This window comes from Lepidochelys kempii, chromosome 1 (genome assembly GCF_965140265.1).
Source record: "Lepidochelys kempii isolate rLepKem1 chromosome 1, rLepKem1.hap2, whole genome shotgun sequence".
NCBI classification, from domain to species: Eukaryota; Metazoa; Chordata; order Testudines; family Cheloniidae; genus Lepidochelys; species Lepidochelys kempii.
Window position 1 is genome coordinate 281,918,206 of NC_133256.1, and position 17,310 is coordinate 281,935,515.

At 43.4% G+C, this 17,310-nt stretch overlaps 1 protein-coding gene across 1 annotated transcript; it reads left to right on the forward strand.

The window, feature by feature from the left end:
* Window positions 1-1,556: 1,556 nt before the first annotated feature.
* KRR1 (KRR1 small subunit processome component homolog) lies at window positions 1,557-12,489 on the forward strand. The gene is made up of 10 exons (XM_073327733.1): window positions 1,557-1,679; window positions 6,026-6,201; window positions 6,525-6,659; window positions 7,027-7,152; window positions 7,247-7,330; window positions 8,579-8,635; window positions 9,206-9,376; window positions 9,541-9,618; window positions 9,752-9,845; window positions 11,770-12,489. The coding sequence occupies exons 1-10, from the start codon at window positions 1,607-1,609 to the stop codon at window positions 11,910-11,912; spliced, it is 1,137 nt and encodes a 378-aa protein (XP_073183834.1). The 5' UTR covers window positions 1,557-1,606; the 3' UTR covers window positions 11,913-12,489.
* The last annotated feature ends 4,821 nt before the right edge of the window (window positions 12,490-17,310 follow it).

The window sequence follows — 17,310 nt, forward strand, 5'->3', positions numbered from 1 at the left end:
CAGCATGTGAAATTTAATTATAACTGTGTCAAAGACTAAGGTTCTGTCTACACTACAGTCTATGTCAACAAAACGTACGTCACTCAGCAGTGTGAATATTCCATCCCCGAGCGTAAGTTACATTAACATAAGCATTCATGTGCACAGAGCTATGTCAGCGGGAGGTGGGTTTTTTTATGCCCATGGGAGGCCTCTCTCCTGTTGGCAGAGAGCTTCTTCAGTAGATACGCTGCAACAGCACAGCTATACCAGTACAGCTGTGCCATTGCAGCGCTGTCCATATAAATATACCCTAAGTGGAGTACTAGAAAAGTTTAATCGCATTTGGCAGTCCACCAGTCCCCACACTTTTCCAGTCTTTCAGGAAAGCAGAGTACATGAAGAGGTGTCATTTAGTTAATTATTTTTTATAGAGATAGCTGCATTTTCTTTTCTTTTTTTAATAGAAAATACCTTTACCAAAAAACCCCATATTTTTGCCAGAAAACTTTCAATTATGTTAAAATCCTAAAATCCCTTTGGTTTATGTTTCTTCATTATTTTCCTCTCCTTTTTTAAAAGTAAAATTTTATCAATTTTTCTCATCAAAAACTAATTTTGATTTTTAAGTTTCAGGGTGGGGGGAAACACCCCTTTTTTTAAGCACTCCTGCTCTTTTATTTTCATTAGTGATTTATTTTCATGGTTTGTAGCCGAGTAGAGTATTCACAGTGTAAAAGGTATTTATCCCCTGGAACAATAACTATTGCAAGGGTGTGTTCATTTGCTTTACTTTTCCTATAAGGCCTTCAGAGGTTCCCAGAAAAGATAAACATGGACGTCAACAACTTCAGGATTACAATTCCTTAACTTCGTAGGGTTACCAGCCCTCCAGGACTGTCCAGGAGTCCCTGAGAATTAAAAACTAATCTTTGATTAAAGATTATGTCATGTGATGCAATCCCAGGGATAGGTGTCACCAAAGCTGGCAACCCTTGTAATTTCTTCTCTCGCGCTCAGCTCAGCAACCTTTCTTGGGCATTCTGGGTCCAGAGAAAGAGAGACAGACAGACAGACTGTGGTTCCTTGGCAGGGCTTGGATATTACAGTGCTGGGGACCCAACAAACACCTGACTACCCTGGCGAGAACCCCCATGTGCAAAGCAACAAAGGGGAGGGATAGCTCAGTGGCCTGCCAAACCCAGGCTTGTGAGTTCAATCCTTGAGGGGCCATTTAGGGATCCAGGGCAAAAACTGGGGCTCGGTCCTGCTTTGAGCAGGGGGTTGGACTAGATGACCTCCTGAGGTCCCTTCCAACCCTGCTATTCTGTGAAAGGCTGGGCTGGGCGGGTGGATCCGGCGCTTTAGGCACGGCGCCCACAGTAGCCCAGCAAGGGCGCCACGCTCCCGCGGCTGCAGCGCGCGAGGCCTCAGCCGGACCCCGCCCGACTCCCGAGGCGGCAGTTGCCACGCCTGCGCGCAGCGCGGGGGCGACTACAGGCCCCAGCATGCAGCGCGACGGGCCCGGCCGCAGGATCGTCGCGACCACGCGTCTGCGGGGAGGAGCCAGGGCCGCGCGGAGCGTCCGTTCGTGCGCTGGGTGAGAGGTCAGGGCGGTGGCGGCAACATGGCGGCCTCCAAGAAAGCCGAGAGCGGCCAGGTGGCTCCGGCGTCCAAGGACCGGAGCAACAAGAAAGCCGGTAAAGGGGAGCCTCGCGGCGGGCCGGTTAGACGACTCGGCCTGGGCTCCGCGCGCCGGCTTGGGACCCCCTCCGTGCGCGCGCCCTTGAATGGGGAGCGCGTTACTGCCGCCGCCGCCTCGTTCTGGGGGCCAGTGCGCGTGCTCGCCCCTGCGGGCAGGGCTGCGCTCGCGCCCATCCCAGTGTGCCGGGTGGGGGGAAGGGCGAGCTGCAGCCTGCTGGAAGGCAGCGGGGGTGAGCTGCGCATGGAGACCTGAAAACCTGCAGCCCCACCCCATAAGGTGCAGCCCGGACCCGCCGTCTGAGCCAGCCCTGCTCGCCCCCGTCCCCTGCCGGGCGAGCCCTGGCCCCCCGCACCTGGCGCGGGCGGGGGGAGGCGCCTGTGAAGTGCAACGTGCACCCCTGGCCTGTGCTGCTCTGGGACCTCTCGTGAGCATCGGCGGTGAGATGCCACGTGTTGGGCCTGCCCATGGCACGCAGGCAAAGATTCAAGGGGCGGGAGCAATACAGTAGGCGCTTACATTTCAGTGCTGGCTTGCTATGTTGCTCCCCAGCAGCGGTTGCTGTCAAGGGGACTGTTGTCTGACCAAAGCCGTATGAAGGGTTAAGGGTGTTTCACCCTGGCGGGTGTGGGAACCCCAAGTCTTGGGCGGAATGGGGCAGGGGAGCTCCTAGTCAGCAAAACGGCTGCGTGAGCCCGGCTGCTGGGGACAAGCTGCGGATGCGTCTTCTGGTGGCTTCATGCTCCACCCTGGCATGGGGACAGCACTGTGTGTAGCCTGCAATAGGGGGAAGAGGGAAAGGGGTGTCCCCTAGCATGGACAGCAGAGAGGCCCCACAGGGTAGTGCTTTGGGAAGGGGGTGACCTGATATGCCCCACTGCAACATGGCAACCCTCTAGTGCAAAACAGTATGCCCACACCCCACCACTGGCAATCAAAATGGAGGGGACAGTTCAGTGTACGGGGGGGGGTCCCCCTGATACTCTCCGATACTCCCCACTGCAATATAGCAGCCCTCTGCTGCTCTCAAGCCAGATGCTGAGGAAGGGAGGGGGAAACATTCCAGCTGCATCTCTGTGCTCCTCTGATCCCCCCCCCCCCCCCCAATTCCTCTCTTTCAGACCTTCCCCCCTACACATGCTCTCCATGCAGGCTCTGTCAGGCAGGGCAAGTGGACAGGGCTGTGTGCCCTGGAGCTGTGCTGAAGGGCCAGGGTGAGTCGGGGACTGGAAAGATGCAGTTTTGTGGGGCAACACCCCTACATGCCTCCGCATCTCCGCCCCTGGATGTGACATCACAACGTCACCAATGTAGCTCTTATGTGGCAGTTATATTTGCTGTTACCAACTGGACAATTCACAGTGGGGAAAGTGTTCCCAGGGGAAATGTTGCTTGTAAGCAGTGGTTGCTCTTACAAGGTGTTTGTACAAACAAGTGTCTACTATACATCCATTTGGGGCAAGTGTAAGCCAGAGTCACAGTGGTACTACACTTCTGTAGTCGTGCCAGGAATGGGACATGACATAGAATGAGTGTGCACACTACTTTACCAGTAGTTGGTGTGGTAATGATACAGGGCTATAACTGGTTCAGGGTTGGTGGCTAGTAGGGATACTCAGTGTAGGGTGGGCGTGGGTGGCTTCCTGTTTCTGTTCTCTCAAAAAATAATAAACAGAATAAAATCAAAATGTGCAGCTGAATCCCCTCACCCCAGTTGCTTCTCACGCAGACATCCCCAGATAACATTTATAGTGACTGAGCTTTGTCTGGGGTCAGGCCCCAGGGCTGTATCACAGACCATGTCTACATTTACACAGACTATGTTTACATTTATCTCTACCTATGGCACTTTAGAGACTAACCAATTTATTTGAGCATAAGCTGTAGTTCATGAAAGCTTATGCTCAAATAAATTGGTTAGTCTCTAAGGTGCCACAAGTACTCCTTTTCTTTTTGCGAATACAGACTAACATAGCTGTTACTCTGAAACCTATCTCTACCTATGTAGCTCCATATAGGGTTTCCAGATGTACTAACTGAACACCAAAAGTCTAGTTACTGTGGGCGGGGGGGAGGGTGCCAGGCCATGAACCCATGTCAGCCCTTGCTCAGCCAGGGCTGCCTCCCATGTGCATGTCATGGGCAGGCAGGCAGCAGGCTCCACGTCAGGCTGCTGGTCCCATCCTAGCCCCAGAGCAGAGGGGGTTCAGCTGGTGGAAGAGGAAGGGAGGTGGAGAGCAGTGAGCAATGTGGGGAGGGGAGAGGAGTGAGCAGAAGGCAGGGCCTCAGGGGAAAGGGAGTGGCCTTGGTGAAGGGGCAGGGCCTTAGGGGAGAGGCAGGACAAGGGGGGGTGGTCTGATTTTCAAAAATTAGAAAGTTGGGAACCCTAGCCACACACTGCAGTGAAAGGCTCTGCTGGGGGAAGCAGGGTTGCCTCTCCCCTGCCAGAGCCTTTCACTGTGGTGGGTAAAGGCTCTGGCAGCAAGGAGGTGACAGGACACTACACAGATAAGAATAGCAGTGTAGACATGGGATGCACTGTTGGGGCACATAGAGAGCCGTGTAGAGGGTTAGATACACTGAGTTCAGGCATATAGGGCATTCTACTTGCTGAAGCTGTAGACCCATGCTAGCTGGGTGTGCTGTGTCTGTATTCTACACGCCACTGTAAGTGTAGATATACCTTCAGATCGTATGACACCAATAGTTGGTTACAGAGAAAGGAAGCAGGGTTGGCACATGGAGACTAATGGATTTTCTGTCTTTCAAATAATTCCTTGTTACTTGTAAGCAAATAAGGCCAAGAATTTCAGACATAAATGGGCCAAGAATTATCCAGTCCTCTGTAAACTAAATGTTAGGGGTGAAGGGCTGTCTTTAATTATTTTACATTACTGTGTGCTTTCTGTTTTCATTTTAAAACTAATCTTTTCTCCCTCATTTATACCAATTATTTCCCGCTCCCACTGTGGTGTGGTGGTGGTCATCTTTGCCAAGCATTTGGGAATACAGTTTGTTTTAAAACACTTCAAAAAATAAGTGCCTAGTTTTGCAAACTTAGGGCAGGTCTACACTAGAAGCACTACATCAGCATAGTTGCAGCACGTCTGGTGAAGATGTTCTATGCCGGCCGGAGAGCAGTCTCCTGTCAGCACAATTACTCCACCCCTGCGAGAGGCAGAAGCTATGTCAGTGGGAGAGTGTCTCCTGTTGATGTAGCACAGGTGTGGACAGCACTTAGGTCTCTGTAACTTGCGTCACTCACGGGGGTTTCTTTTACAGCCTCCTGAGCGACGCAAATTAGTTCGACTTAAGTAGTAGTGTAGACCTACCTTTAGTCACATACATAATATTTACCAGTGCAAGTAGTCTCATTGCCAACAAAGATAACAGGTGTGACTGCTAGAGTTTTATTGCACCAAAATTGCTCCAATTATGAGGAACTTCTGATAATGTTGGTATGAATTATTTTGTAACATTAAAGTGAGGTGCTTAAAGGCAGATTGTCCTTTCCACCTGCCTCTCTAAACCACTCCAGGTAATAAAGAGATGTTAAGTTACTCAGTTTGAATAACACTAAATAGCTCTACTCCCAACTAAATAATTTTATTGTGGATTCCCACTCCTCAGAGCTCATCCTAATCACTAAATAAAAATTAGACCACAAATGTCTGTCACCAAATCTTATTTTCTTGTTGCCTGCACAGAAAAATGTCTAATAACTACACACTGTCATTAAACTTGTCTGCCTGGTAATCATTTGTTTTTATTATAATGTCTGCTAAGCATAACAAATATATCATCTGTGCAAACAAAATGAAACAGTTTGAATCTTTCATAATATTTTTATTAGAATTAATTGTTATGGGAGTTGGATGGCTCAAGTGATTGGTAATGGTATGTGACATTTCTCTGCTCGGGCTCCAATTCAGCAAGCAGTACTACTTGAAACCTGAAAGTTGTTTGGTGTCTTATATGAAATGAATTATTAGGTTCAGTCCATTTTCTAAAGAGCAGGTGTCCACAGCAATAGAATCCCCATCAGGGTTTATTAGTGCCCATGTCGGCCTCCATGCTGAGACTACCAAAGATTGAAGCCTCTCTTATCCATGGGTCTGCATTGGCGCTGACCTTCCTTATCTGCTCCTTGAATAAATAGAGGAATTTAAGATCTGCCTTTCAATATTCTTGTACATCTTATACTAAGCACTCCTCTAAAATCAGACCCACCCACCCCAAGATTTAGGACTGTTAATCTAGTTCCTTTTGTAATCATTAAATGGGAAAAAAGTCATTGTTGGAGAGAAAAGCACTCTAATGCAAGTGAATTTTTATTTGTAACAGTAAATGAGTCAGAACTTCTCACTGTTCCTGATGGATGGAAAGAACCAGCCTTTACAAGAGAAGATAATCCTAGAGGGCTTCTGGAAGAAAGCAGCTTTGCAACTCTGTTCCCGAAATACAGAGAAGCTTACTTGAAAGAATGTTGGCCACTGGTGCAGAAAGCCTTGAATGAACATGTATGAATAATTTCTACATATACATCAAGTAAACTTAGTTTATACCATTTCAAAGATTTATTACACATAATGTTAATTATTTAAAGCAAAATCATACAGGAAAATGCACTATTTTCACAATAATTTAAGTATATATATTTTTAATAGGCTAACTCATATTTTAAAAATTTAGAATGGAATCCTGCATTCTTATTTTAATTTATTAAGTTGGAAGTCAGTTTAGAAATCAAACCTGCACACAGCGTAAAAATAGTAATGTTTTATTCTAACAATTGGCTACGTGTGATTGACCATTATTTTTAATTTCTTTATAAATATTGCAGCATGTGAATGCGACGTTGGACTTAATTGAAGGTAGTATAACTGTCACAACGACTAAGAAGACTTTTGATCCATATGTGATCATCAGGGCAAGAGACTTAATAAAGCTTTTAGCAAGAAGTGTTCCATTTGAACAGGTTTGTAGCTAAAGCCACTAATTTATATCAACTATTTAGTAGGTCAATTTTAATATTGCATTTATCTGTATTAAATTATGTTAATTTTACATGCTTATTTTGAAAGAAGTTTATGATTTTCAAGTAAAGTCAGTTGGGGAGAATAAAATACAACTTTCAAAAGAAAAAATACATCTGGGAATACTGAAACTGTGCTTAAACCAGAGTGACAGACTACATTGTTCCATTGACTTTCATTTAGTAACAAGTAATGAGTTTGTGCTTTGATTAGTTTTATCACAATGACACAGTGCTGGTGGTAGTGCTGATTACCTGTGTGTTCGCTCTTCTCTTTTATTTTTAACACAGCTTTGATTTTCCTTTTTAGGCAGTACGCATCCTTCAGGATGACACTGCATGTGACATCATTAAAGTAGGGTCTCTAGTGAGAAACAGAGAGAGATTTATAAAAAGAAGACAAAGACTCATTGGGCCAAAAGGATCCACTCTGAAGGTACATCTTACAAGTGTAATAATCAAGATCTTAATTATGTGAAGTCGTTTATCTAAGCACCAGTTTATACTTATTTATTCCCTTTTTTGTGTAGGCTCTGGAACTGTTAACAAACTGTTATATCATGGTTCAGGGGAACACTGTTTCAGCTCTGGGACCTTTTAATGGGCTAAAAGAGGTGAGAGAGAACTCACTTGCTTTTTTAATAGATCCCTAACACCAGCCCTGCCCTGCCCTGCCCTGCCCCTCCCCACCCCCACTAACCTTCCAGCTACAATCCAGCTCCTACCCACCCCCAGCATCTAGCTAGCATGTAGATACTTCCGAGACAACTCTCCATCCCAACAACCTCTGTGTTCTTTAAACCCTCCAGCACCCACCCACTTACCGACCAACCCAAGCATCCCTAGATAGCCTCCATCTGACTACTACTTTTCCATCCCACTACTCACTCACCTTCCATGTGCTATCCCTGCCATTATTTGGGGCACAGTGTGTTCAACCATCTGGTGAGGTTGATAGTTATATTCAAATTATTTGTTGGCCTGCACATTAACTTATTGAATAATTTGCATGACTGTCACACATGGATCAGCTCTAAACTTGACCCCTTACTGCTTTTAGTGGTCTAACTGCAGGAAAGGTAAGTGGGTCAACCTACGTCATACGCAGTAGGAGCAGAAACAATGCAGAAATACATGAGTTTCGTGAGGATGGAAATATTGCTCTAAGACATTTGCTTATCAAGCTGACCAACACTGTCTCATTGTTTACTTGTACTTCCCTGTCTTTTTGTCTGTCTGCATCCATATATTGTCTCTTACTTAGTGTGTGAGCAACTTGGGGCCATCCTTTTGTTCTGTGTTTGTTCAGCACCTAGCACCGTGCGCTCCTGGTCCATGGCAGGGGCTGCTAACGGCTACAGTAATACAACCGATAATAATCAATATAAAGGTATATGAGTAACAGTATTTTTTAGCGTCAGTGAAATTGGTTTCACTGTCAGATTGAGTGCTGTTTTGAGCTGCAAACTTTGCAGGAGAATGTTATAAGCAGTTGTTTCCACTGGAATTATAACACAATTTCGTGGAAACCTTTCTGTTGGTTATGGGTATTGTGATCCATTTGTTTTATAAAAATCTAAATTTGGTGGTAAATTTGACTTGATTGTGCCTCTTTAAATTGAAGATACCACTTAAAAATTTAAAAATCATATTGCTATCTGAAACTTTTTTACTTTTGTTATGGGGAACTAATAAGTAATTAGTTTTACGATAACTAATTCAAAAAGGTTTAGAAAAAATATTTCTCTAAAGGTCCACTTGTGCAAAGGAGTTTGAAGAAAACATATATTTAGGACTTTCATTTACGATAATTTAGAATAGTGATTATGTTTTCCCTTCCCCTTGCTTTTTTTTAAACCTAGGTTAGAAAAGTGGTCCTGGACACTATGAAGAATATTCATCCCATATATAACATAAAGGTGGGTGTGGCCTGGTGTATTACATTAAGGCTAGTACATTACTGTGCATTTTGTATGGGGTTGCATCTTTGCCTATTTTTCTGTATTAAGGTATGTTCCTTGTCACAAGCCACCTTAATTTATAAAAGGCTATATCAATTAAGTATTCCTGTGATACTTTATTTTGAGGGTTTCTCCTATAATGCAATTTTTTTAAAGAAACTTTTACAGTATATTGCTTTGAATATACTTCTGTGTATTAGGGTGCACAATCAGTGTAATCATAACAGTACCTGACAAGGCACCAAAGGAAAAGTGCATATTCATCTACATGTCTCCATGATTAGCAGCTTGATACTCATTAATATAATATCAAGGCAGCTTCCCTGGTACTGTTAATGTCTCTGAGCCCCTGTAGAACAAACTCCTTGAGACATAATTACCTCACGTGTTTGACTGCTCCTGCTTAAACCACCCAGTTTCCCTGTGAGTGTAGGTGATTCACTATACATTTAAATAACTGGACTTAGGAAGTATGTCAATTATATGTTTTAACTAATATTTCTTTTTAATATTTTGAAATGATTGAAGACTCTCATGATTAAACGGGAGCTGTCAAAGGATCCTGAACTAAGAACACAAAGTTGGGAACGATTTTTGCCTCAGTTCAAACACAAGAACTTGAACAAACGCAAGGAGCCAAAGAAGAAAAATGTTAAGAAGGAGTACACGCCTTTCCCACCTCCGCAACCAGAAAGCCAGGTCAGTCTAAGCCTCGTATAATTCTGTAGGAAAGATAAAAGGTCCTGAAATCTTGCTCGTAAGTAATTGGGAGCGTTAATCAGTTGATGCCAGATGCTTTCCTCAGTATCTGTCTCTAACACATAGCTAAAGACTCTTAGGAATCATAAATGTGTTTTTTACAGGTTGATAAAGAATTGGCAAGTGGTGAATACTTCTTGAAAGAAAGCCAGAAGAAACGAAAGAGGGTGGAAGAGATAAAGGTAAGGCAGTTCTGATTTGTTTCAGTCTTAAGCAAAATGAAAATGGGTTGGTTTTTTTTGTTTTCAATATGATTCTCATTTTGTCTAATGTGACTGGTAAGTCAAGTGTTTGACCTTTTGTTCGTAATTTTAGGCAAAACAAGCAGAAGCCATTAATAGGAGACAAGAGGAAAGAAATAAAGCTTTTATCCCTCCCAAGGAAAAGCTTGTTGTAAAACCTAAAAAAGGTAATGTTTGTTTCCTGTCCTTAGAATCTTTTCCACTGTTCGTTTTTGTTTTTTAAAGCTACTGTTCCTTTGGTTGGTGGCTATTTAGCCAACCAAAGTGTATGGAGCATTAAGTATGAAATTCACCTTGTGGGTGAGGAGGTTCAGTGCAAGGCCCCCTTGCTATTTAAGTCCATCAGTAGAGCTGCATGGGGCAACGGAATAGGTGTAGCAGCCCACAGCAGTGCTGCCTTTGAATGTTTAGTGTAACAGAGTGTTGACTCTAGAGAGTGACATTGGGAGAAAAGCCAGAGAGGGCCTACTGGATCATCAGGTATGCAGAAGATGTGTTTGCTACTTCAGGCTGTGGGCTAGAATAGAAGCTGTGAAGGTCTGTTGATTTTTCCACTTTAACAGTTTATTTAAATTTAAAGAAAAGATGAACTTGCTAATCATACTTGGTTGATGTTTGAGACATAAAGACACTACTTAGAGGGAGAAACTGAGATGCTGAAAAAGTATCCCATCCTGACCTGGAACTAAAGGTCTCACACACTACCATTTTTTGCGAATCGACAATCGGGGAGGGGTGGGGGGGATATTTGTTGAGATCAATCGAAATGTTTGTTTCAATATTTTTGAAACTTTTACATTTCAACCCTCTTTATTTTTAATATTTTACTATGATGACTTTGATTGCTAAACAAAAAGTTGTTTTTGACTGAAAATCAGAATTTTTTACTTGGAAAATGTTGAAATGGGACACTTCTGGCAACCTTGAAACTTTTTCCAACAAAAAATGTAGAAACAAGAATTTCATCAAAACCAACCCTTTTGTACAGTTTGGTTTTGACAAATGGGCATTGTTCTCATGAAAAAAGATTTTGTCAAAAAATTCTCGACCAGCTCTACTTTTACTTATTGTATATACTTTAATGTAAATCTCTCAGCCTTCCAAAATAGATTACAAAAACATTTTTGAAGCTAAAGAGAAGAACTGAGATCTAAAAATGTCAGCTCAAGCCTATGCTCTAGTACAAGGGTGGGCAAACTTTTTGGCCCGAGGGCCACATCGGGGTTGCAAAACTGTATGAAGGGCCAGGTAGGGAAGGTTGTGACTCCCAAAACAGCCTGGCCCCCGCCCCATATCCCACCTGTCCAACCTCCCCTGCTCCCTGTCCCCTGACTGCCCTTTCCCGGGACCCCCTATCCGCCCCCCCTGGGACCCCACTGCCTAGCCAACGCCCACTGCTCCCTGTCCCCTGACTGTCCTGACCCCTATCCACACCCCTGCTCCCTGACAGGCCCCCTTGGACTCCCACACCTATCCAACCCCCTCCCCGACCGTCCCCCTCCACCCCCCCGAACCTCTGCCCCATGCAACAGCTCCCTGTCTCCTGACTGCTCCCCAGTACTCCCTGTCCCTTATCCAGTCCCCCCACCCCCTTACCATGCCTCTCAGAGTGGCAGGACTGGCAGCCGTGCCGCCCACGCGGCAGCACGCCTACGGAGGGGGGACAGCATGGGAGGGGCTGGGAGCTAGCATCCCCAGCCAGAAGCTCAAGGGCTGGGCAGGACGGTCCCGCGGGCCGGAGTTTGCCCACCTCTGCTCTGGTAGGAAGTAGCTTATGTGAGAGAACACTTGATCCTATCTCATAATTTCTGCCCAAGAGGGAGGTGGGGGCAGGAAATCCCAAGGTCCTGGTTTATATGTGATATTAAAACCCTTTTTATTAAAATCACTGCTCGCAAAGGCCACTGGCTGGGGAATACAAAAACACACGTGCCAACCTGCCTTCCCCCCATGTCTCTTTCTATGTCCACTGTTAAACATAGCTCATTGTGTATAAACATGGAATCATTTTGTAGACTGTTTCCAGTAGATACTGGGAAAAAAATCAAAAGGGATGTTTCTCATATTTGTATGTTGGTTTTTATTGTATAGCTTCTACTGAAACAAAAATTGATATAGAAGCAATCAAGGAAAAGGTGAAGAAAGCAAAGAAAAAGAAGCTGGGAGCACTTCCAGTGGAAGAAGTTAAATTAAAAATTGCAGCAGGTGAAAAGAAAAAGAAGAAAAAGAAATGATTTGTCAGCTGGAACACTTGCATTTCTTTTACATTTGCAAAGGAACTTTTTTCGTACTTTGAAGATTTAAGACTTGGGGTTATCAGCATTGCCATACTGCCAGTGAACACTGATGAAAAGATTAAAAAACAAATTCATGACAACGAGAATATGTTGGGGATTTGTGGACCTAAATAAGCAGTGTAAAATCCTTGGAACTTGTAAAGAAAATAATTTGGTATGCTCTCTGTCACATCCTAAACAACTGAGAACGTACAATAGTATCTTTTCACCATTCACATCATATGTCTGAGAGTGATTAGGAGTTTTAAACCTTACGTGAGGGTTTTCAGTTTTGCATAATATAAAACACATATTGGGGAAGGGGGGTTGGCCATAAGAATTTGACGGGAATATATTAGGGGAAGGGGATTGTTTCTTTGAGGGGTTTTTGAAGAAATGTTTCTCTAACAGACTGCCACTGTATAACAAGCTTCAGATATGGAGATGTTAAATCTGATAACTTTTGTAAAAGCAACCAGTTGTATTTTTATATATTATATGTCATTCTGTTTATCAGAGCTAATATTTATTTTCTTATATGTGTGGTGTGTATTTCTTCACTATTTGTCCTCTACACATTATAATGTGACTGCAACATGTGTGACATTGTTTCCATGTAGAGTATGCAGGTACCTATCATAAGACACTTGTTTAATTTCTTCAGTTTATGGAAGCAGTTTTGAAACAAACTAAACATTATGAAAGAATGGAGATTTCAGTGCGTGACACTGACATTTGATACCTTAACTCTGGGCCAAGGGAATAAAATACTGAAGGAGAAGTAACTGCTTGAGAAACATACTAACAAAAAAACAGGTGGCCTGGAGGATGGTCTATCAGCCAGTGTTTGCCATACGTAATTATTTATAAAATGGCAGTAGGAAACAAGCTTTAACAAATACAACTAAGTCAGAAAAGGAGTGGTGATGTGGAGGTACTTTTTACATTTTCAAGTTGCATATAAAGTTGACATTAAAAATTTTAAACTTCATTCACTAAGGCAAAGTCTGCACTAGAAACTTGCCAGTGTAGTAATGCTGACTAGCGCTGTGCTTTTTTTTTTTTTTTTCCTTTTTCTTCAATGTGGGAATAATGTCAAAAGTCAGAGTGTAGTTACAGCTACGTGATGGCATACAATTGTTTTGCTGGTATAACTGATTCCAGTGGTATAAGTAGGGTCTTGGCAAATTGTTTCTAATGTAGACCTAGCCTAAGTATAGGTTTAAAAACTTCCCCAAGGCACAAAATCTTTGTCCTTGGACTAGGGTATGCTGCCACCACCAAGCACTTTAACAAAGAACCAGGGAAAAGGACCACTTGGAGTTCCTCTTCCCCCAGCAATCCTCCAAGCCCTTATACCCCCTTTCCTGGGGAGGCTTGAGAATAAACAAGTTGAGCACAGATCAGCTTGGGTTTCCTAGTACCCTAGAAACCCAATCAGATTCTTTAAAAACAGAAGTTTATTAGAAGAACAAAACAAAGATAAAAGAAACACTCTGTAAGATTAGAATGGAAGATAATCACACAGGCAGTCAGATTCCAAACATAGAGAATCCCTCTAGGCAAAACCTTAAGTTATAAAAAGACACAAAAACAGGAATACACACTCCCTCCAGCACAGCGAATTTACAAGCCAAAACAGAAAACCTAACTCATTTTCTAGCTAGATTACTTACTAACTTTACAGGAGTTGGAGGGCTTGCATCCTTGATCTGTTCCTGGCAAAGGTGTCACAAAAGCCTTTTCCCCCCCCCTCCAGATTTGAAAGTATCTTGTCCCCTCGGTCATTTTGGGTCAGGTGCCAGCGAGGTTACCTTAGCCTCTTAACCCTTTACAGGTGAAAGAATTTTGCCTCTTGCCAGGAGGGATTTTATAGCACTGTATACAGAAAGGTGGTTACCCTTCCCTTTATATTTATGACAGTATATATTTCTCCATAAAAATGAATTTTGGAACAGTTATTAAGCCAATCAAAGTTGAACAAGGATATGGCAGTATCAAAGCAGTGTGCAACTAAAATTTAGTTCTCACCCTTCTAATTAACTCGTGAAAATTATTGGTTACCATTTAACTTATTGTCTTAAGAATAACATACCTATGTCATGCACAACTGAGGCATGATGCAGAGATTTGCCCTTTGGAGTTCATTGCAAGACAAGTACCTAACTTTTTGAGCCCTGGTTGTAGAGGGTAATATATAAAGTATCTGTTAACTTTCATTTTTAAGCAATTTTACTCAAGTTTTTGCTATTTCTAAGGGACATCATCATACTCGGTACATTTTCTTTGACTAATAAATGTATGTAGGCCTTCCTCTTAATTAACCTTTTGTTTTGTGAACATGTTTAGGACCTTTTTATTTTATTTCCGTAAGTGGAGATTAAATTGAAATAAAACTCCAGGAGTAACCAACTGGCTGGCATTCAATTCATGCTTTTGAGATTCATAGATTTTAAAGCCAGAAGTGAACGTCATTTAGTGATCATTTAGTCTGGCCACCTACATAACACAGGCAATAAACCTCATAAAGTACATTCCCCCATGTCTGTGAAAGATTAGCTGGGATTTGAACCCATGATTACTTGCATAGAAAGCAAGAACTATTCCACTGGACCAATGCTGCTCAACTTCTTCAGCTTGGTGACCCCTTATTTGAAATTGAACATTTTCACAACTCCCTTGCATTTATTTTAAAAGTAAGAATAAACAAATCAGTCATAATGATAAGCCTAAGTTAGTTAGTTGCCTGTGTTTTGAGGTGTCAGAATACCTGACATTGAAGGACAAGGATGTGGTAAGTACAATGGAGACCTTCTGGGATGCAATCCAGACCAGTGAGGGATTTTCACCACCTGCTGTGCAACCTGGGGTGCCTCAATGCTTTGCTGCTGTAGCTCCCACGGTGGGTCCCTCACAAGCAGCCAAACAGCATGGAGGTCACACTGAGTGTCTGTGTATAGCTTGCAGGATGACCCCAACACACTCCCAGACCTGAGTTTTGCCCCAGAATGTGTATTCTGCACTGTCCAGCCCTTTCCTGGACAATTGAGGTATGTTAGGTCCATTGCCCCTGGAAGGGAACAATAGCCAACAGTTTGCTACTTTCAATGGAGTTATCGAAACAATTCAGTTGGAATGCCACACTGGATTAGTTTTGATTCAAGAATAAAACAAGTTTATTTAAGTATAAAGAGAGGGAGAGCGTTTAAATGAGTAAAAGTGCAAAGCATTACAGTCAGAAATGGTTACAAGAAAAATAAAGATAAAATGCTTTCTAGTGCTAAAACTTCACAAACTAGACTTGGGTCGAGAGAAAATTCTTACAATACGTTCCCAGTAAGAAGACTGACCAAATTTGAGGTTGGACTCTCTCCCAAAGCCAAATGGCTGCTGCTTGTGTCATCTTAGGAGAAAGAGAGAGAGGGAGAAATTCCTTGGGGTGTTTTTGTCCCTCACTTTTATAGTCCAGTCAATCTTTGAAATGCATTTTCCTGAGGGTTACCCCTAGATAAAGTTCATTCCTGCTGTGAGATTGGAAGCCACGGGATCTTGTGACAAAAGAGATTCCCTGCTGCTGTTGGCTAAAATGTACATCGATCTGTTTTTGCCCCTTTCTTTGCCAAGAAATGGCCACTTGACAGGTGATTGCCCATCAACTTTGATGACACGTGGCTAGAGGTCTCAGCTTGTCCTTTGTCTTTGAGAAACAGGTTTATCCATTCCCCAGATTTGACTGGTAGCAACATTTCAGTCATCATTTCATTTTATGTTGATAATGTTACATACAATGTTGCTACACAAGTTTCACCATGATATTATTAACCAGTAATTTATGAGTTTTCAAACGATACCCCACAAGGCATACTTTGTATAAAGATTAATACTGTGTAGTGTGTGACTACATGGTGCATTCAGTCACACCTGTCACTCCCAGAGATTATGACCAATTGTTTGAAACACATTGCACTATACGATCTAGCTACCGCATGATCTGTCCATTAATATAAAGAAATTTTAATCCCCTTCAAGGTTAATCTAATTTTTAAAAAATCATCTAGAAAGACTCCCTAATTAAGAGTATGGTTACTTTAAGCTCAATATGAAAATTACCTTAAAAATAGGTCCTATTTATAGTGAGTCATGAGGACCTACCCACCATGAAAATCAAATTGAAGAGGGAGGCTTAATGGCAGTCAATGTAGGTTTAATGGGCACCACTGATATGGACAACTTATTTAATAATGCTAAGAATCACCTGTGAGTTGCATACTGCTTGTTAGTGTGTACTTATACTGCATACTGTTGTTGTTGTATCCTTGTTAATGTTTGATGGGCTTATATCAAATTGATTGCTTTAAAAAACCATGTATTGTTTTTCTCTTAAAATATATATTTAAGTGTGTTAATCAAGTCTTGGATCACCTACTCTGTGGAGTGTGAGTGTATAAGGTTCATCCAAACTTTGGCACAGTGAAGTTGACTCTCCTAGAGTAAAGACAGTACGTGGGTACTCAAAACTGAATAGTACCATTTTATACCCACTTTGCACAGTTGCAAAGGAACACATAGTATTACTCCTGGGGCAATTCTGTGCCACTGTGCACATGCATATTTCCTGTGCCGCACATATTTTTAATTTTGTTTGCAGAAAAATTGCTACATTTCTGCTTTTTGCCCACCAGAGGGTGTGTGGCATTAGAACAAAGCAGCTACATCTGGCCAGACCCAGCTATGATAGGGAAAAGAAAGAGCCTGCCTTCTTCACAGCGCCTGTCAGGCCAGGTCACGAGACAGAGGTTGGGGAGTCAGACACCATGGGGCTGCTGGACAGTCAGATAGGGGCTCATAAGGACTAGTGGGGGAGGACAGACTGGGATGGGCTCAGTGGGAGTGGAGGCTCAGGGTCAAAGGGTGGGAGGGAGGTGCAGGGTCACATGGGTAGAGGGGGAGGGGTGCAGAGTTACAGGGGGGAAGGGAGATGGCTGAGTAGGGGCATAGAGACATAGGGACAGGGGTGCAGGGATACATGGAGCTGAGGGGAGGGAGCTGGCTGATGGATTGCAGGGACACATGGGGTTGGGGTAGGGGAGTAGGGATACATGGGGACAGAGGGCAGCTGGGGGGCACAGAGACAGATGGGGGAAGGGGTGCAGGAGCATATGGGGATAGGGAGAGTGGGTATCTGTGTGGGGACGGAGGGACATGTGCCTGACTGAATGGGAGAGACTAGGGGTCAGCCAGGGTCTGCATGGGGGAAGCTCCCTAAAAATCCCTCCCTGCTCCCCTCCTCCCCACCCCTCAAAAAACAATCCCTCCCTGCTCCCCTCCTTTCCCACCCATACCCAACAACCCTTCA

Bases quoted from the DNA above. Each gene is read 5' to 3' on its own strand.
- KRR1 (XM_073327733.1), top strand. From the start codon at position 1,607: ATGGCGGCCTCCAAGAAAGCCGAGAGCGGCCAGGTGGCTCCGGCGTCC. The intron at 7,331-8,578 runs GTGAGAGAGAAC...TTTTAAACCTAG, and splicing joins CTTTTAATGGGCTAAAAGAG to GTTAGAAAAGTGGTCCTGGA. The intron at 9,619-9,751 runs GTAAGGCAGTTC...TCGTAATTTTAG, and splicing joins AGAGGGTGGAAGAGATAAAG to GCAAAACAAGCAGAAGCCAT.